Source organism: Heptranchias perlo, chromosome 9, assembly GCF_035084215.1.
Source record: "Heptranchias perlo isolate sHepPer1 chromosome 9, sHepPer1.hap1, whole genome shotgun sequence".
NCBI classification, from domain to species: Eukaryota; Metazoa; Chordata; class Chondrichthyes; order Hexanchiformes; family Hexanchidae; genus Heptranchias; species Heptranchias perlo.
Genome location: NC_090333.1, coordinates 12664824 through 12686831, shown reverse-complemented (window position 1 = coordinate 12686831; position 22008 = coordinate 12664824). Strand labels below are relative to the sequence as shown.

The following is a 22008-nucleotide window of genomic DNA, read 5'->3' as shown; positions in this document are numbered from 1 at the left end:
GTCTCCCAGAGATTGTCTCATCACCTAATGGAGCTAAGGGAGAACCTCCCTGCAGCTTTTCCTGAAATTGGCCTAGTTTTCTTTAACCTCCATCAGGAGTTCATATTAACAGCAGTTAAGGGAGGCAGTACACGAGTGGGTGGGGTAGTCTTCTTTCATTCATCTTTTCATAGTTATGTGCTGCTGTGGCAGTAAGCAATGCAGACCAGAAGATCCCAAGTTGGTAACCAATTGGGACACTACAATTGTAAGCAGTGGCCCTGTGATAGGAGAGCAGGAGGGAAGGGGAAGAAAGAAAATAAACACACACACTCACACACTCTTGCTAACTAGATGTTCTTGCTGGAAAGTGAGTGAATATGTGAACAATGGTGTGGATACTATCAGGTGCGGCTGTGATGCCCTCCACATTTGAATAGCCTGCCAACGCTCACTGCCTTGGCTCACACATGTTGAACAAGGTACAAGGTACTGGAGGATGACAGACAGAGAGTCAGGCTTCAGGAAAAGGAAAGGGGAAAAAAAACCTGTATACTGAAATGCAGACCTTCTCACCAACCAGTGTAATGTCTCTGGAGTGGGGCTCAAACCCCTGACCTTCTGACTCAGAGGCAAGAGAGCTACCACTAAGCCAAAGCTGACACCTTAATATCCCCCTTCTTTTCCCTGGCTCTGTTCATCTCTTCTAGTTCTGATGAAAGGACATCGACCTGAAACGTTAACTCTCTGTCTCTCTTCACAGATGCTGCCTGACCTGCTGAGTCCTTGCAGCATTTTCGGTTTTGATTTCAGATTTCCAGCATCCGCAGCGTTTTGCTTGTGTTTTCGTGCAGACTAGCTGTGATGCAAAGTCAGACCATCGAGGGGGCTCTCAGGAGGATCAACAGGTATTTCAGGTTACCAAGCATGAAATATGAAAGAATCTGTAGCAGAGCTCATGTTGTCACTTGTTTTATTGAACACAAGAGGCAGTCCCCGTTGCTATACAGCATTAAAAGGCAATGAGAACATCCTCCACTTATTATGCATTCCAACTTTACTTCCACAATTCTGTATTTCTGCGTCAGTGCAGCACATTTTCACATTTATGATCCTAATGTCACAAACAACATGCACAGGTGTACGAGAGCGAGTGCTTCGTTCTAAGAGTTGATGGAGCCTGGTTCCGTTAATTGCTATTATTTACAATTAAATTCTTCAAGGTACTCTTGTACATTCCTTACGTAAATGATTATTTTCTTTTTAAAAAAATGCAGTAAGATAGTTAGAGTCATAATTTCTTCAAAGTGCAAGTTAAACTTAAATCAGTCACATTTGCAGTTGAGATTTACATGCACGTTTAAAAAATAAATTAATACAAAAAAAAGCTCAAGGGAAAAGCCTGTTGGAAACGGAAGTGTCACATTCTGGCTAATGCGTCATTTTAATTTTATGGAACATTCCTTCGAGGCACATGCTAAGGAGATTGGTATTAAAATGATCAATTCAGCAAGGTTGTTGCTCAAGACCAATGAGTCAGTCCGACGAGCTTCAGGACCGTTTTTTGCATCAGTTACATAATTTTACCCTAGAGCATAATCAGCTGTGCTTTCAGTGGAATACTCCCAAGAACTTTCACGAGAATCACGCTTATGAATCTACACCCAATTGATACAAGCTCCTTCTGTTACAGATCAGTTTTTGATGGTGCTAGTTGGGTCAAGCTACTAGGAGAACAGTCTGCTCTTCTTCAAATAATGCCATGGGCTCTTTAAGACAGGCAGATGGGAGCTCAATTTAACATCTCATCCAGTGGACAACACCTCCAGCTCCCTCAGTTGTATACTGGAGTGTCAGCCTAGATTATTGCTCAAGTCCCAGTGTAGGGATTGATCCTGCAACCTCCTGCCTCACCGACAGTGCTCCGATCGAGCCAAATAGTAGAAGCAACTAACAGAAGCCACTGTCACAAAAATCAATTCAGTGCAGGTACCAGTGAATCTCAAAAGGAACAGAATACCTTGTAAAGGGCAATGCAGTGATACACCACCAGGTGGGATTTTCCATTCTAACAGCAATGAGATGATTGACCAGCTAATTGGGTTTTGGGAGTGTTGAGTGAGGGTGGAATTTTGGCCAGGACATCTGCAGAACTCCCTGTTTTTAGGTTTTAGCCATGACTCAGTGGTAGCACTCCCGCCTGAGTCAGAAGGTTGTGGGTTCAAGTCCCACTCGAGAGACTTGAGCACATAATCTAGGCTGACACTTCAGTGCAGTACTGAGGGAGCGCTGCACTGTCAGAGGTGCCGTCTTTCGGATGAAACGTTAAACTGAGGCCCCGTTTGCCCTTTCAGGTGACGTAAAAGATCGCCTGGCAGTAATTCGAAGAGCAGGAGGGTTCTCCCCAGGTGTCCTGGCCAATATTTATCCCTCAACCAACATCACTAAAATCAGTTTAATTGGTCATTGCTGTGCACAAATTGACGGCCGCATTTCCTACAACAGCGACTACACTACACAAAAGTATTTCATTGGCTGTGAAGCACTTTGGGACGTCCTGAAGTTGTGAAAGGCGCTATATAAATGCAAGTTCTTTTTCTTCCAGAAGTGGCATGGGAATGGGATCTGCAATATCTGACTGAAGCAGCAGACCAAGCAGAAAGGGCCAGGTTTGATATTCATCTGAAGGATGGTACCTCCAACAATGCAGCACTCCCAATCTTAGCAATCCCAGCCTTGATTACATACTCAAGTCTCTGGAGTGGGGCTTGTACCCACAACCTTCTGACTCAGAGCTTAGAGTGATGTCAACTGAGGAGAGCCGACAGAAAGGCTCATAAAATTGGTGCGTTTTCACTGGAAGAGCTGATTAGGGCGATTTATCAGAGGTTTTCAAAATTCTGAAAGGTTAAGAGGCGGTAAATGGTGAAAGCTTATTTCTACTGGTTTGCAAATTGAGCACATAAACTCAGATTACCACTAGGGGGAGAGTTAGAAGAATTTTTCCCCCACAGAACAGTGGCTACTGAGGCAGAGACTATATAATTGTAAAAGGAATTGAAACAGCATTTGAAAATTATGAAAGGGCAGGGAGAGGGGATTAGAGAAGGTAACTGTAGTTGAAGAGCCAGCACTGGCACCAGTATGATGGGCTGAATGGCTTTCTTTGTAATGTTATAATTTCTACGAACACAGTAGGTGGAGTAAACCTGCCCTACAGATTAGACTCATCCTTACAATTTTTGTGAGCTCGCCCTAAAATATTCCTTTAGCAGCTTACAGTAGCACGGACAAGACTTTTGAAGTCTTCGACTTTTCGCCACAGTGCAGTGCAAACAAAAGATATCAGTGCTTTCCTGAGTCGACTTAATATAAGCAACCCGTTTCACACTAGTACGCTTTCAGTGCATGGGCCTTTCACAGACCAAAGCTACATCACATACCACAAGAAAACACCACTACCCTTCAGTACAGTTTATCAGGTATGCCATAAACCTACATTGAACTATATTACAAAACAGGGGTTACTTTGTGATTGTCCCTAAAACACATACCGTTAATGCCACTGCAAGATTTGTTTTGAGAAAATATATCACATCCTGGAATGCTTAGAACCCAGCATAATTCATCACAGTTTCAGTTTTTAAACATTTGCTTTAACCACTATTGCACTGGACGGATTTCAACCTCAATTTTCTCTTCTACACAAGACGCATCAGGATGGCTGACGCTCTGCCGCAAAGTGATCTCCGGACCCCCTCCATAGATGGAGTGAAGGAAGTTCCAGGTCTCTTCTGAGATTTGTCCAGAATCGGCTCCTGGAGCGGGAAATTACAAAACGTGATTAGCGACGCTACCCAGAACGGGCTCCACTTAACAACACATGGGATCCTTGATCCGGTAAATAGCACCCACCCAAATCAAAGCCACCAACACGTTTACAAGATTCGTTGGGTTTGTTAGGACAGGGCTGCTGGTTTCTCTGGACAAACTGAAGCCTGCGCATGACCAGGTTTGTCAGTCCACTGTTCTGGACTCCCTGCAAATCAGTCAGACCAGATTTACCTGGTTACAATCACCATGGACTTGCCAGACAAATCAATTCTATGGGAATAAGAAGTTTACACGTTAAATCGGAACCTCTGTAGTTTCTTGGGTGCCAGGGGTTTTTGACTACACAGACGTTCCTCTTACACACTTCGATTCCTATTTGGTGCTGAGATAGCTGATCTCAAGATGCAGCAGTCGAGGTGCTGTTGGCACATCACATCGTTCTAATCCTAAATCACAGTGATAGCAAGAGGGTGGAAAATAGATAGATCTGTGCCTTTGAACCAGATCGAGGTCTGATCTGCCAAAATCCATATAACTCTAGCTGTCAGATCTAAAGAACTGTGGCTGGTAAAGGGATCTAGGTTGCTTCAAGAGGCTGGCTGATGGGTGTTATACCAAAGTCACTTAATATTAACCCACAAAACGACCTCAGCTCGAACTGATTTTTTTTGCCCCCTTGTAACACTGAATGCACGAAGCAGTGAGCTTTGGCTCAGTGGTAGGACTCTTGCCTCAGAATCAGAAGAGCAAGGATAGAATGTTCTACAGTGCAGTTTATGGGATTTCACACTGTCCCAAATCACTTTCCCCAACAGTATATTAGCACAGATACTCACATCTATCATGAAATCGAGAAGGTGCGCGTACCTTGTTTTAAAGACACATGGCTGCTCTTGCCAACAGCTATCTTGGTGTTATCAATCGGGCCAGGATGCTCTAAGACATGAAAAGATTTAAACAAGCATTAAATTTGGGGAGGATACTTTTAACATGTGGCACAATCTCCTATTAACTGGCCATTTATGTATGTGGCACAAGGCAGCTTATATATCACTACAAATAGATTTTGTAAACAGTGTATTTTGCATTTTTCTCATTTGAATGGCAGCTTATTGAAGCGGAGATAATAGAACAATTTTTAAAAATAAAAAAGACAGAATAAAGAGGCCAGCAGTACTGCATTCTATCGTCGCCATGCTACATATTGCTGTGGAGGACAAGTCTTGTCATAATTAAAACAAAATCCTACAAGATCTAAACACCTAAAACAATCAAACATTGATCAGAATGTAGTTACAACAGCATGTCAGGTTTGTAAATCTAATTTACTTTATAGCACATCATGATTAGAGAGCCTTTATTTTACTTTTGGTTTCCACAATTTCATAATTTTATGATAATATTTAAAAATGTTTGTTCTGTGTGTACTTTCAAAAAAAAATTCTATTAGAAGAACTGCAAGACTAAAACGGAGAAATCCAGGCACTAAACTCAGGATAACAAACAACCTCCTTGTGCTTATCGGATGGAATAGCTGCTAGTGTAGCAAACACTTTGTAATAAATTGAGAAATCGATGTCCAAAGTCTGCAGAGCAGGTTGAACACAGTAAAAGAGGTGAGGTAAAGCAGGAAGTGGTGTCAAGATTGTCTTTTTAAAAACCTGTAGTTTGTAGGAGATGGGGAAGACTGAGGGTGGTAAGAAGTTGTACGGTTTTGAGGTCCTTAGAAAGAAAGATTTGGAGTACAGATTGTTGAAATCCAGTCTCATTGCACTCAGGATGTAAACACTGACTCACTCGAAATATTCAAAAGGGAGTTCCTGCAACCTTCAGACTTTTACAATCGAGCCTGTCTTCACCCAACCATTATTACTTCACTTATCCAGTCTTCTCACCTACTCTTTTGTAACGTGCGTTGCTCTGCACTACAGCCCTTGAACTAGATGTCTCGTTAATCTGATTCTGTACGGAGAGCAGGGAAATGGATGCCGGATAGAAAGAGGTGAAAATACCTGGACTGTATCTCCCATACACTACAGCCGTGTCAGACACGCACCAGATGTGCGAATGTGAAATTTGAGCCAATCAGCACACTTTGCACCATGGACAGGTCAAGCATTCAGCCTCCTGAACACATCTGGCGTGGATGCTGAATCGGGAACCTGCATTATAGAGCCGGCCGGATGAGCCAAGTTGTTGTTTCCTTTCCCTGCATTCTTACGCTCCTTTGCCAAGTTACCCTCAAAAACATTCACCCACTAGGAAATCATATGCCAAAAAAAAAGCACCTCCAGATCACTGAAAATAATACAGCCAGTAAAAGCAGTAATACGTTAGGTGACATTTCATGTTTGCGACATTGTGGTTTACGTACCATGCTCTTTCCCCTTGACGAATCCTTCCCATTCTCTAAACCACTGCATGCTAATGCAATAAATAACAGCAGGCGAATCTTCTTCTTGGAAAGCTTTGTTTAACTATATTTTTTAAAACAAAGTTGCAATTACTTTATTGGCTACACATCACAAACATGCCAAAGGCAGAAAACAGTTAATAATGCAACAGCACAGCGTGTGCAAAAAGACTTGCATTTATAAAGCGCCTTTCGCGACCTTGGGTCATCCCATTGCTTTAAAGCCAATGAAGTATTTTTGAAGGGTCGTCACTGTTTTAATGTAGGAAACGTTGCAGCCAATTTACGCACAGCAAGATCCCACAAACAGCAACGTGATTATGTCCAGATAATATCATTTTTTAGCGATGTTGATTGAGAGATAAATATTGACCAGGACACCGGGGAGAACTCCCCTGCTCTTCTTCAAAATAATGCCATGGGATCTTTTACATCCATCGGAGGGGGCGGAAGGGGCCTTGGTTTAACGTCTCATCTGAAAGATGGCAGATCCGATAGTGCAACACTTCCTCAGTAGTGCACTGAAGTGTCAACCTAGATTTTGTGCTCAAGTCTCTGGAGCGAGGCTTGAACTCACAACCTTCTGACTCAGAGGCGAGTGCGCTACCGACTGAGTCACGGCTGTCTATTTACATGCATATGTATAAACTGCCACTCCTCGTGAAAAGGAGAAGTTTCGGATGGAATAACAAGGTAGGAAAAAGGTGGACACTGAACAGGAAACTGGAGAGAAAAAGTAATGGAGGGAAGCAAAAATCAAGGGTTTGGTTTGGAGGGGAGAACGTGGCAAAGCAAAGGGATTTTGGGAGAGAATTCCAGAGGGCAGAACTGCAGTGACAAATAGAAGCCACCAAGGGTGCAGCAGAGGCCAAGCGGTAATCAGAGTGGAGGGTGCATGGGGAGATATGCAGCTAGAGACGGATGCTCAGATACGATGGTGGTGTGGACGTCACAGACACCATTAAAAACAAGGATGCTGAAATTGATTTGTTGGACACAGGGAGCGAGTGGAGCTCGCCAAGGATAGAAAGTTATTATTGATTCTGCTTCCACAGAAATAATTTGAAAATGGAGTAAAACAAAAGCGAATTATTTCATTCTGCATCAATAAGTCAATCAAAAATATTTAATGTAAACTTAATAGAAATCAGTAAGTCACCCGATAAAATGACCCACCTTCAAAATGTCAATTAACTAGTAGTACTCTTTTAAGACTTCTGCAACTTTACTTTGATTTCCAGCGCTCTCAACGGACTCCCAACTTCCAACCTTCAATTTATCCAGAATCCTGCAGCCCGATTTCCCTTCCATATAAGTCCTACATTCACCACTTCTATCCTCACACAACCCCCCACTAGCGTCCCGCGGAGATTTCAAGGACCCTGCCATTGTATGCAAATCCCCTCCATGCAGTCTTGGATTACACCGTGACCCTCTCCTCCAACATTGGGGGCTGATCTTTCCACAACTAAGGTCCTGTCCTCTTGAATTTTCTTATAGAACCACCCATTGTTTTACATGAGGAGTGCCATATATTGCTACTTTATGAGGATAATCTTCACTATTAAAGGAAGCCAAGTCACACTAGTCCACAGTGAGGTCGGTCACTAGAAATCAAAGGCAGAACCTTTTGGTCTGTGCATGTTAGCCAAACCAGATTGTACCTTTACCTACCAGGTTATCAAGGAAGCTCAAGTGAGCATTATTTTAAACGGAATTATGATATATTAAATATTTTAGAAACATTAACTCAAAATTAGCACCAGTCTTTCACTTTCAATGAACGATACTGAGGTAACCTTTTGAAGTGATTTATTTAACCTGAAAGTTATTTGAGCCTATTATGTGCAAGGAGAAGGGCAGAGAGGTAGAAAGAACAGCTTAATGAATTTAATGAGTTCATATTTGCAGATGGGTTATGCTGCTGAAAGATTATCCTTCTAACTGCATACAGCTAGTTTCAATTTTCCTGTAGTTAATCATTAAGGAATGTGTCAAAATACTGTGCTACAGTTGAGCGCAGGCATGCTGGTTCACAAGGGGAAGTAAAAACTTGTTTAAAAGTGTCCGAGATTTAATGCAGGTGATAATCTTGCCTTTTTCCCCCCCCCCAACACAAATGAGTAACATGATGGGACAAGGCAATTTTATTGAAATTAAGGTTTGCTTTTGCTAAATTTAACTAAAAAGGTGTTAAGCTGATATATGTGCTATGTACCTTCAGGCACATGTGCTTAGTATATAAGGCAATGAGACATGCTCACGAAACCCAAAACAGAAACCAATTAACTTCAGACGCTCAGTACAAAAGGTAATATAGTTGGACTTTCCGAGTGAGATGAAAAAGAAAATTGCAACGGCTGGAAATCTGAAATAAAAACCAAGTGCTGGAATTACACGTCAGTTGCTTGGTATCGTCTATACATTTTGAACCAATTTGGATTGAGCTGCTGAATCCAAGGCTGTTAATGTAAATTAGAAACCATATGGGTTCCAATGCTGAGGCATCACACTTGGCATTTGTCCCCAACCCAATATAACTCTAGTACTCACTGCTCCCTACTTTTCAGCCAATTTCTTTGGCCTGATTTGCCCTGAATTTCTCTGCTCTTAATAGTAGACTTTTGGGCAGAATTTTATCCAATGTTTTTTGGAAGTCAAGGCATACCACAGTATAGGACTTTCCACAGTCCAATTATCTGTGATGGCTGGGCCGTCAGACCATCACTTGAAAGGAATACAGTTGTCTCAATTTGAATATTACCATTTTGGTTTTGGTGTAAGTGTAGCATAATTGTTTGTCTTGTGTAAATTTAAGTCTCGCAATAAATCTGATTTGTTGTTCTAGCTTGATTCGTTATAGTCAGACAGTGGGGTTTTTCCACTCAACAAGGAGGTTAGGAATGTAATGTGGGCACCCCAGGTGCCTTCCAGTGTGAAGTAACAATGAAATGGTTCATTATTAATTCTGTGGCAAACTAACCCATTCACGCCATGCTCAGAAACTATGAAAACTGACTTCAGTGTTGGGACAAGAGCTCAAATCAGCTTCATCGGAGGGATTCTGATAAAGGGTCTACACCTGAAACATGAATCTATTTGTTTTCCTCTTTACACATATGGTTGGACCTGATGTGTATTTCCAGCAACCTCAGGGATGAGGGACTTCAGTTATGTGGAGACTAGAGAAGCTGGGATTGTTCTCCTTAGAGCAAAGAAGGTTAAGGGGAGATTTAATGGAGGTGTTCAAAATTATGAGTGGTTTTGATAAGAGTAAATAAAGAGAAACTTTTTCCACTGGCAGGAGGGTTGGTAACCAGAGGACACAGATTTAAGACAACTGGAAAAAGAACCAGAGGAGAGAGGGAGAATTTTTTTTTATGCGACGAGTTACGATGATCTGGAATGCACTGCCTGAAAGGGTAGTGGAAGCAGATTCAATAGTAACTCTCAAAAGGGAATTGGATATATATCTGAAAGGAAAAATTTGCAGGGCTATGGAAACAGCAGGGTAGTGGGACAAACAGGATAGCCCTTTCAAAGAGCTGGTGCAAGGACGATGGGCCGAATGGCTTCCTTCTGCGCTGTACGATTCTATTTTAGGTTTTCCACTTTTCAGGGTAAATCAATAAAACCCGATAGCCACACCACTGCTTGAAAATTTTGAAATCAGTGTTTAATGATACCAACAGTGGCAGATATCCAATGCTATGCCATCCCCACGCTACCTTCTTCGAGATGACAACAGGAGGCAACTTTTCCCCACACAGAAAAACTCTGGATCTTAGTCCCAGGTCTTGTTCGCCCCATTCACATTCTACTGAAGAATTTAATCAGAAAACAGAACCAGGTATCTGTTGAAAATGGTACTACTGGGCGATGCAGTTTAAAAAGAAAGAATTAAATTCTCTTCCACTCCCATCCCATCATTGAGGAGGTCAAATTAGGTGACAAAAATTTCACTTCCTGGTGTCACAAAATAGCTCAAGTCTAGTCAATTAACTATATAAGAAAAATAATAAAGTCAAGACAATAAACAAAGCAACATATGTTAACATGTTAATTTAACATGGAATTAGACATCAACATGGTTTCAGATCAACTACTTTGCTGACATGGGCATCTATGCATAAACACAGAAACATAGAAAATAGGAGCAAGAGTAGGCCATTCAGGCCTGCTCCGCCATTCAAAATGATCATGGCTGATTGTCGAACTCAGTACATAAATGGCCACAGGATCATATATGTTGCCATTTTTTGCACAAATTTTAGTTGCTCGTCATCTTCATCATCAAATAGAGTTTAGCTATATGTATTACAAGTTGATTATGTGCGTGCAGCTTCATTTATTATAAGGTTTAACATATTTCTTTGTGCACTAAATATCATAATTTGCACTAAATCTGATTTTGATTTTATATCTTTTTCTTCAGTGCCAAGAAACAGATATACCATTGATATTCAGATTAATAACAATTTTTTTTTTAAATGAGTACATAAAAGTTAAATTGTTTGAAAATATTCAGATCTTAGTAGACAGAACTTTTAACACATTTTTGTTATACTTTTAAATAAAGCAATGAATTCTAAAATCTTAAGTTCTAGTAGTTATATTATATATCTCTTAGGTTAGAAATTCTTAATCCTTTTTTTCGGAAGTGTATCTTTTGAATCAGATACATTAAATCTATAAACCAATGCAAACATATCTCAAAGCTGACCAAACTGTAAAAACATCGCAAATTAGAAGTCAGGAATGAATTTAAAGAGGGATATTAATATAGGATGAAGCTCTTTAACTGTAAAGTGCTTGCCCTCCCCAAAGTGTCCCATGGTGTTAATTGTGAGCAGCCTTTTTCTGTTGGAGAATAATCAATGGTTGAAGAGCTCCTTTGAAGAGCACTGCAGGTTGAATTTCATTGAAGTATATGAATTCTGCCAACAGCAGGCAATGGCCATCCTCAAGAATCACATTCTGTAGCTAGCATCAAGTCCCACTAAACCGATTGGAAACTCTTGCAGTCACTGACAAGTTTTATCTTGTTCTCTGCTGAAAGAAAAATTTGGCAGGGAACTGCTTTAGGTGGCTTCTGATCGGTTTACAAAACAGACCAACTATATAGTACATGGTAGTAGCCGGTGGACGTGATCTATGTGGATTTCTTGACACTGAAGATCATGAGGATCAATGAGGGTAGCGCGTTTGATGTAGTCTACATCGATTTTAGCATGGCTTTTGACAAGGTCCCACATGGCAGACTGGTCAGAAAAGTAAAAGTCCATGGGATCCAAGGAAAAGTGGCAAGTTTTCTTTGGAGCAGAGGTGGCTAAGGGGAGATTTAATTGAGGTGTATAAAATTATGAGGGACCTAGAAGGATTAGAGGAGAGTTGAGGAGAAATTTTTTCACCCAGAGGTTGGTGGGGGTTTGGAACTCACTGCCTGAAAGGGTGGTAGAGGCAGAAACTCTCATCACATTTAAAAAGTACTTGGCTATGCACTTGAAGTACCATAGCCTAAGGCTACAGACCAAGAGTTGGAAAGTGGGAATAGGTTGGATAGCTCTTTTTCGGCCAGCACAGACACGATGGGCCGAATGGCCTCCTCCTGTGCTGTAAATTTCTATGATTACCTTGCACTAGCATAGTGTGAGGCTTAATTCTTCATTCTGCACAGGCCCAAATGATCAAACTATCCTTCAGAAACTGTGCAAAGATTTCACCTGATTTTGTTCCAATTTTTTTTTTGGTGATTAAAATGGAAAATTTAGTGCAAACGAATAATCGACTAAAACACTTAAATTCCCCAAACACCCTGAAAACTTTACAGATTTTTGGACAGGGCGCGCACACACACACACACACACACACACACACACACGTTTCAGTCCATGCTGAAATGCAAAACAAAACCTCAAAAGATTCAACATAACATTCAAATTTTTAACAAGACATTTTTGTTTCCCTACCCGAATGAACATTTCCAGTTCCATCTTCCTTCTCTTTTCAAGCTTTTCAATCTCAATCTGACAGGTTTGGCAGGTGTAGAGATGATTGACAGCTGGTCCCCCTCCATATCTGACAGGAAAGCAGAACAGATGTTCTAGTTTTTGTAAAACTTAACATTGCTGCATGGCAAATCAAGAAAGAAAGAAGAAAGAACTTGCATTTATATAAAACCTTTCATGACCTCAGGACATCCCAAAGCGCTTTACAGCCAATGAAGTACTTTTGAAGTACAGTCACTGTTGTAATCTAGGGAAAGGCAGCAGTTAATTTGTGCACAGCAAGGTCCCACAAACAGCAAAGAAATAAATGACCAGGTAATCTGTTTTAATGATGTTGGGTGAGGGACAAATGTTGGCCAGGACACTTTGAACAAAACCACGGGATCTTTTACGTTCATGCGAGAGGACAGACGGGGCCTCGGTTTAACGTCTCATCTCAAAGATGGCACTTCCAACAGTACAGTGCCCCCTCAATATTGCCGAGTGTCAGCCCAGATTATGTGGTCAAGTATCTGGAGTGGAAATCAAGAAAAAAATTACACATGGACATTTATACATGGCTGCCAACAGGATTTTGATAAAGCATAATTTTATCTGGCTTTGCATGTCACCACCCAGTGTTTCGAGTGACTCCAGCAAACTGACTAAAATATAAAATTCCGCTACTGTTACTTAGGAGCTGGATTAGCTAAAAGTAATCGAACAAAACAGATAATTGTCCAGAATCACACAGATCTTTACGGTCATTTACGATACAATAAAAGGCTCTCAAAATCCATTTTTGACCTCCTGGGGGATGTGACGGTGAGCAAAGTTCAGATGCCAGAATTTCTAATGAGAGGTCACAAGATTGGGCCCATCCTAGCGCAGTTCCACAGTTCTCCCCCTCCCCCACCAGCAATCACAGCATCCAACTGCTTTCTTAAACGAAGCCACGCTTTTCGACTTCACTACAAGAAGTCCATTCCATGTGGTCATTCTTTGCGTGGATTTCCTGAAATCAGTGCTAAACCTGCCTTTTGTTAGTTTACCTAGTGCTCCTCTTTGACCCGTCATAGTTTATTTTGAAGTAAATTCCAGACTTACCTTTTCTATACCATTCACTACCTTATCTATTGTTATTTTCATGTGTATTTTTTTTTTTAAAAAGATAATCAACGAGGCAGTACAACAACAACTTGTTTTTAATGTAGTGCCTTTAACATAGGAAAACGTCCCCAGGCGCTTCACAGGAGCGTAATTGGACTAAAATTGACACCGAACCAAAAGAGGAAATATTAGGAGGGGTGACCAGAAGCTTGGTTCAAGAGGTAGGTTTTAAGTCTTAAAGGAAGAGATAGAGGCGAAGGCGGAGAAGTGTAGGGTGGGGAAACATTTGGGCCTCGCTTAGGATGCAACAAACTCGACTGACTTGGTCAGTGCTTCTTGCCCCAGTGGTGAGACCATTATAAACCTCTGAGGCCCCCCCTCCTAACAATAATTTAAAAAAATATTGACGCATACATTTTGGGTGGGGCCATGCAATGGGCTGAACCAAAAGGCATCAAGATCATTGACTCACCAGAAGAATTGTGTGACAATTCAAGTCAAAAGACCAATCGACACCCATCAGCTGCCAGAAAAGCCCCACGATAGAATGCGAGGAACTTGAAACAAGCTGCGACTTGCTCAAACACGAGGAGATAAAAAAAGAAACAAATGGTGCTCAGGTGCTGAAGGAATCCGGATACTGAACTTTCCATCCGGCATCAGGTGACAGCCCCACCAAAAATACAAGGCAGGTCACAGTTACAAGCAAAATAGGGAACCAATTTACAGGGAAGGCTCAAAAAATCTTTTGATTGCAACAGCAAGTCAATGCTGACTGAAGTAAAATGACAGACTTAACTTGTGGCTCAAGTGCAAGAAAGATCACCCAGCTTTTTAAAATTGTAAAAAAAGGATTTTTAAAATCAGAATTTTGGGCATTTTTTATCCAGGAAAACGGAAAATAAGTGGCCTTGCCCATAATACACGATGGGACCACTGGTTAGGTATCAAATTCCACTTCAGTGGTTTATATGACCAAACAATTCAAATTCTATTTTTCTTAGATGTGGTTCTGGGATTTTTAATTTGTTTACAGGATGGTATTGCATAACTATCTTGCAGGGATCGAATTTTATGATTCCATCTATATTAGGTTTGCCTTTCACAACTATGTGTTTTTCTGTGAAAACTAGCGGCCTTGCAAATAAGAAGTCTGAGTTGACAATCTATAAAGACACTACTGAACATGAGCAGTTACTCAAGCGAAGATTAACCCTAAACAGTCACTTCTCAAAGAAGGGAAGATGCAAGTAAACCTTTGATGGAAAAGGTTACTCACCTGCTGTACAGATAGTCCCAAACAGTCTGAGGCAACATCACTACCAGATCATCTATGTAACTGGTCTTCTGAGGGGGGACACCTGTAACAGACGAGTTTCAGTGAATAGAACATTTTTTCCCCAATTAACCACATATGTTGACTTGCCATACGGCCTGTTTCGATGAGTCTTTAATAGAAAATATGCAATGTTGTTACTAGTAAGAATATCTCTATCTTCCCTCCGCTGCGCCTGAAGATGTTGACTCTTTGATAGGGTACAGTTCAACAGGCAGTGGCCACCCTCTGCTACCTTGCCCAAGTGGCCATTGCTCATGTACGAGCCTACAGAGTTGGCAGAATATTCAACGAGTAAGCGGAGAGGGCGGGAGGAGGAGGAAGAGGGGGAGCAGGTGGGGAGGGGAGGAGGACATCACAGCCAAACCTAACGTCATCTGACATTCACATTCTCCTCAAAGTGCTCACTGGATAGGACTCAAGAGCAGAAACCCTGGTGGATATTCCCTCCACTTAGCCCAGGAATGCTGAGGTCAATTTTAGCAGAATCTCTGACTGCCACCCCAGGTAAGATCAGTTAACACCGCACAAAACGGGGATCAAATTTAGGGCCTGTTACCTGGGGTTAACAATTGGCCTGTCTACAACATATTTGAAGCCTTACCTCCATGGACACAAAGGAACTCATTGTTGCTAATGGGACCTGGCTCAGCAAAAGTCTTGAATTTGTTCAGCCACTGACGTGATATGTAGAACTGAAGCAGACTCGGTTCCATCATGTTCAGTAGATGAGTCACCCTCTGCCTTTCCTTCAGCATCTCCTCACTGCTTTTTCTGCCGAATAAAAATGACAAGATAATGCAACACTGAAAATTCACAGTAGCTGAATTTTCTGTTGACTCCACCACAGAACTGTTTCATCCTCTTCCTTTAGTGTTATCACCAATATTATTGGTCCAACTGCATCAAAACACTTAAGATATACTTCTGGTGTACTCTTAATTCATTGCCTCAAATTGATCCCCAATAAGACACACAATCGGGCGTCATCTTCGTGATATACAACTCTCCCCAGTCCACCTTTGGAACGAAAATCATAGAACCTTACAGCACAGAAGGAGGCCATTCAGCCCATCGTGCCTGTGTCGGCTCTTTGAAAGAGCTCTTTCCCCATAGCCCTGCAGCGTTTTCCTTTTCAGTTGTATATCTAATTTCCTTTTGAAAGTTACTACTGAATCTGCTTTCACCACCCTTTCAGGCAGTGCATTCCAGATTATAACTCGTTGTGTAAAAAAATTCTCATCTCCCCTCTGGTTCTTTTGCCAATTATCTTAATTCTGTATACTCTGGTTACCATCCTCCTGCTAGTGGAAACAGTTTCTCTCTAATCTATTAAAATCCATCATAAATTCAAGTGGATACAATGAAAATTGCTCTCCTCTCTACATCTTCTCCTCTGCCCAGGAATCGCACATTACTCAAATCCGAGTGACCATGTGACTGGGCAAAATGGAAAAAACTGCAGGCTTGGATTAATAGATTTTCATTAACACTACACCCAAAATAATTTCACCTAGAAAGCAAAATGTTCAACTTTATTACAAAGATTGCTTTTCTGAACAAAAGGAATCTGTTTTATATTCAGACACAAAGAATAATCAATAGCTGTTAAACATTAAGGGTTGCATTATGTAACGCACGAGAAATAAAACTGCAAGTCAGTACTTCGGTGCAGTGCTGAGTGTATGTTGTACTGTTGGAGGTGCTGCCTTACGGGTGAGATGTTAAACAGAGGCCCTGTCTGCCCTCTCAGGTAGACGTAAAAGATCCTATGGCACTATTCAAAGATAAGCTGGGGAGTTCTCCCAGTGTCCTGACCAATACTTATTCCTCAACCAGTGTCACAAAGATAGATTACCTGGTCATTTATCTCATTGCTATCTGTGGGACCTTGCTGTGCGCACATTGGCTGCCGCGTTTCCTACAATACAACAAGTAACTACACTTCAAAAATACTTCATTGGCTGCAAAGTGCTTTGGGACGTCCTGAGGTTGTGAAAGGCACTATATAAATGCAAGTTCTTTCTTCAAATAGCAAAGATATATTAAAGGGCATGTTGCGATTTTAATACAAGATGTTCTAATGGCATTCAGTTTTCTTAAAAAAACATTGTGCCCCAATAGTAAAGAAAAGGATTGTATATTGCTTCATCTTGTCTCAGAAATATCTCAAAACACTTCACACACAATGCATTACTTTGAAGTGCAATGACTGATGTAGACAAATGCAGCAACTGTTTTACACACAAGATCCCACAAACAATGGGATGAATGCCCAGTTCATCTGTTTTTGGTGACTCTGGTAGAGGGAGAAATGTTGGCCAGGACATGGGGAGAATGCCTTGCTCTTCATCGAATAGTAGGATCTTTGGACCTCAATTCTAACTGATCAGTAAGTGCAACATATTGAAAAACTTCGTACTATCAGGGAAACCAATCCATACCGGAATGATAGAACTTCATATTCATTGTGCCATAGCCAAATTGCTTGATCTCTACCTTCTAATTTCCAGTCACTACAAAAAATATCATCGATCCTGCTGGGGTATGAAACCATGGCCAAGTGGTCATTTTTTTTTACATGAGACTAGATAGTGAGGGTTAGGAGATGGTTGTGACAAAAATGAAGCATTTCTGTTCAAGATTTAGGTTGGTATAAGTAGCTTTAATTTTATGATATGCAGAAAAACGTTTTCGCTCATGTTGATCATGGTTGTCGTCAGGCAGGTGCCTGGGGGAGGAGAAATTTAATTCAAATATGAATATCTTGCGTGATTTGTTCAAATCTGTTTTTGATTAGCAGCTCTTTCTTGAATTTAACTATTCGAATTTACTTTCTCGAAGGTATTTACCAGTCTGTCTTTTTCAAATCGGAGTGTTGGTCTCGAGCCTGAGATAGGCCAGGTATTTCCACAGAATGTGAGAAAAGGATAAAACCTCCACATAAGGAAATTACAGCAGTTGCAAACTATTTAACTGTCTGAGGAACTAACTAAGCTCAACAACTACTGCAAGATTATAAGTTGTGTTAACTGCTGCTATTCACTTGTTCTTTTACTGTTTAATAAGTTTGCTTGCCAGTTAAAGCCCAAATCGAAGTCTAGTTACATAGGAACATTGGAACAGGAGTAGGCCATTCAGCCCCTCGTGCCTGCTTCGCCATTTGATAAGATCATGGCTGATCTGTGATCTAACTCCATATACCTGCCTTTGGCCCATATCCCTTAATACCTTTGGTTGCCAAAAAGCTATCTATCTCACATTTAAATTTAGCAATTGAGCTAGTATCAATTGCCAATTGCGGAAGAGAGTTCCAAACTTCTACCACCCTTTGTGTGTAGAAATGTTTTCTAATCTCACTCCTGAAAGGTCTGGCTCTAATTTTTAGACTGTGCCCCCTACTCCTAGAATCCCCAACCAATGGAAATAGTTTCTCTCTCTCCACCCTATCTGTTCCCCTTAATATCTTATAAACTTCGATCAGATCACTCCTTAACCTTTGAAACTCCAGAGAATACAACCCCAATTTGTGTAATCTCTCCTCGTAACTTAACCCTTGAAGTCCGGGTAGCATTCTAGTAAACCTATGCTGCACTCCCTCCAAGGCCAATATGTCCTTCCGAAGGTGCGGTGCCCAGAACTGCTCACAGTACTCCAGGTGCGGTCTAACCAGGGTTTTGTATAGCTGCAGCATAACTTCTGCCCCCTTGTACTCTTGTCCTCTAGATATAAAGGCCAGCATTCCATTAGCCTTATTGATTATTTTCTGCACCTGTTCATGACACTTCAATGATCTATGTACCTGAACCCGTAGGTCCCTTTGGACATCCACTGTTTTTAAACTTTTTACCATTAAGAAAGTACCCTGTTCTATCCTTTTTTGATCCAAAGTGGATGACCTCACATTTGTCTACATTGAATTCCATCTGCCAGTTTTGCCCATTCACCTAATCTATCAATATCGCTTTGTAATTTTATGTTTTCATCTACACTGCTTACAATGCCACCAATCTTTGTGTCATCAGCAAACTTAGACATGAGACTTTCTAAGCCTTCATCTAAGTCGTTAATAAATATTGTGAATAATTGAGGCTCCAAGACAGATCCCTGCGGAACTCCACTAGTCACATCCTGCCAATGTGAATACTTACCCATTATCCCTACTCTCTGTCGCCTTTCGCTCAGCCAATTTCCTAACCACGTCCGTACTTTTCCCTCGATAGTTATTCTAGCACTGTCTTCTGAAGACAAGGGGGTTCATGTGAGGGCACACGATAAAATCAGTAGCTGAAGTAAATGGAAGGTGGTTCCCTATTTGTTCCTAGGACACATTACAAACTTACGTAGCTATGTGGGCAAGTGAAAGCACTTTCTTGACACATGTAGCTGGGACTCGCCTAGAAGTGTAATTTGAAGTAGCCAAAAATATCCAGAGTAAAAAAAAGGGGAAAGAACCCCCCCAAAAAGTAATGGCTTTTCCTTTTTCCTGCAGTTGTTCTTTTTATTAAAAAAAAATCTCACTTTATGATTAGTATTGTACTTAAATTAGCTTTGTACTTTAAACAATAGGGGCTCGATTTTCAAAGTGAAAAAAAACAAGTGGGTTGGGGTTGGGGGAGCATTGAAAATTGCCACCATTTCACAGCTGCCCATTTCCGGTTTTCATGGGGGCGGTATGAGGAGCGTGCGACCAACCTGCTCCCTGGAGGCGGATCAGGCCTTAAAACCTTTCCAGGAGGCTTCAGGCCTTCATTTTTCACTAATTCCCAATTTCAACCTGGGGGGGGGGGGGGCGGGCCAGGATTCTCTTGCTTTCTATTTTACGCCTCAGGAAAGGAGGCGAGAAGGCCCGAGACCAACAGGTAGGTGCCTAGAAAGGCACAGTTTGTGGGCCCAGAGGAGCAGGAGTGCTCCCCCCAGGCCCAACAAACCTACCTGCAACAACCTCCACCCCTCTCCAACCCGATCCCCCTCCCCCTGATTCAATCCCCCGCCCCTCCCCCTCAACGATCGCAGACCCCCCGCAGTGACCCCTGATCTCCACCCCCCCACCCCGTGACTGACCCCCAATCCCATCCTCCATGACTCGCGACCCCCGTGCCCACCCATGGCCCTATGCCCACCCATGCAAACAAAGACTTAACTGAAGACGTCCTCTCCCTGGCTGGTCTCCCGACCGACTGAGACCAGCCAGGGAGAGGACGTCCTTATGTCAAAATCATAAGGATGTCCAGGAAACCCGTACTAATGGGTTTGCAGACCTCAAATTGACCCCCTGCCCCCTTTCCAGCTCAGTTTTAAAATACCCCCTAGATGTTTAGAAAGGAGAGTTTTCAGGGATTTGACTGAGGAATACGAAATGCTGCACCATATAGCTTTATAGGGCTGGAGCATTAAAGTAAGTCATTTATCATTGTCATCATTCTTGTAGGTTGCAGCAAAGGAGGAGAATGACTGCACTGCACCATTTATACAACTACCTACACTATATACACACACACACACACACTGTTGAATTGACTTCAAACTGTACATATTCTTTTGGAAGTTCAAAATAAACAGATTACATTTGTGAAAATGATGTTAATTATGCATTGCCCCTAAAGGCATTCCATTTCACATGCTGCTGTGAATTGGATCAGTTTTTACTGCAGAGCTGCGTGTCAGATTCCAGTGAATTTGCATTGTAAAATTTCTGAGCTGTTGCTAGACGAGACAAATTCACAATTACCCTCCTCCTGCAGCGCTGCCGATTCACGATTGTAAACTGTGCTCTCTGGACTTCACGCAGCAAATTCATATTCTTTTGAACTTTCAAAACGGTCTTGTATAAAAGATACCAAGTTTGAATGAGAAAAATCCAGTTAACTAATTTTAGCACAGTGTCTGGGAGCCCAACATAATATGCGTAACAAAGTCAGCTCATTGCCAAAGCTTCTTAACCATTATAGTGGTTTAACATATGCTGCAGAGCATAGAGTGACATTACAGAGGTATACAAGAATGCAAAAAGGTATAGAAAAAGGCGAATCCAGAACCCTGCGTCAAATTGAGCCGTGACTGACACTAGGACGAGGGGGCACAGATTCCAACTAGCGAAAGCCAAAGTTAGCTCTGATGGTAGGAAATCCTTCACAGAGAAATCAATTCATGGAATTGACTTCTGAATAGAGTACTGGAAGCGAAAACCACAAATCATTTAAGAATCAGCTGGTTTCCATGATTTTGGGGCGGGGGCGCGGGGGAAGAGAGAGGCAGTAGGACCGTTTTGATTGGAAGAGCTCTGAAGGACCAAATGTCCTTCCTCACCCATTTCCATCTTCCGTGCAAATAAATAGTGGTTAGATCTCACCTATGCTTCAATCTACCATCATTTAGGACTTCCATGCCAGACAGTTCACAACATATGGATAGAATTGCTTCTGTAATGAGTACCTATTAAACAACTTGAGGGTCAGAAAAATACAGTGCAGTAAGAAAAACTGTGGAATTAACTTACACTAAGGGGACAGAATATTTTGTTCAGAGACCATTTAGACTCACATTACGCTTATATGTTGAGTTAGTTCGTCTCAGCCAGAGTTGGCAGCTAAGAGTGCTGCAATTAGCTTCAGTGCCCCTGGGGTGAGAGGAAATATCCACTAGGATAGGGCACCTGACTGACACCCAGTGACCCTGCTGGAATACACATGCTTGCGAATGTCAGGTAAGGACAGGTTAAGACTTGGCTATGCTTCCTCCCACCACCAAGGTTAAACAGTCTTTCAACACTTTCTGTTGTAATGTAGGAAACGTAGCAGTCAATTTGTGCACAGCGAAGTCCCACAAACATCAGTGATGATCTGCTTTAGTGACGTTGGTTGAGGGATAAATATTGGCCAGGACGTCAGGGATAACTCCCCTGCTCTTCTTCAAAATAGTGCCATGGAATCTTTTACGTCCACCTGAGGGGGCAGAAGGGGCCTTGGTCTCATCCGAAAGACGGCACCTCCGACACTGCAGCACTCCTCAGTACAGCACTGGAATGTCGGCCTAGATTTAGTGCTCAAGTCTTTGGAGTGGGGCTTGAACCCACAACCTTCTGACACAGAGGCAAAAGTGCTACCACCGAGCCATGGCTAACACTGCAACATCATGAGCAAGGCCACTGGATTTCCTCCTTCAAACTTGATAAATTATACAGCGCCTTGGAAGTTTGAGGTTATGACTTTCCTACGTAAAATCAGATGGTAAAATTTAAAATCACGAACCCACAGTGACACTGGTTTGCGGTGCCTGGATAAGTCAAATTCCATTCTTGTTACATGGGATCACAATTCCATCTGCTTTTCCACGGAAAACAAAAGCCA

The 22008-nt window shown here is 41.8% G+C and overlaps 1 protein-coding gene across 2 annotated transcripts in view; it reads right to left on the bottom strand.

Moving 5' to 3' along the window:
• Nucleotides 1-935: 935 nt before the first annotated feature.
• The window catches only part of usp33 (ubiquitin specific peptidase 33), a 70686-nt gene continuing 49613 nt past the window's right edge, over nucleotides 936-22008 (bottom strand). For both annotated transcript variants that reach the window (XM_067989859.1, XM_067989860.1), the window contains exons 19-24: nucleotides 15264-15433; nucleotides 14603-14684; nucleotides 12196-12304; nucleotides 6188-6290; nucleotides 4681-4749; nucleotides 936-3797 (exon numbers count right to left, since the gene is read on the bottom strand). In XM_067989859.1, coding sequence (XP_067845960.1) covers nucleotides 3643-3797; nucleotides 4681-4749; nucleotides 6188-6290; nucleotides 12196-12304; nucleotides 14603-14684; nucleotides 15264-15433 — 688 coding nt within the window. In that variant the 3' untranslated portion in view covers nucleotides 936-3642. The remainder of the gene's footprint in view (nucleotides 3798-4680; nucleotides 4750-6187; nucleotides 6291-12195; nucleotides 12305-14602; nucleotides 14685-15263; nucleotides 15434-22008) is intronic.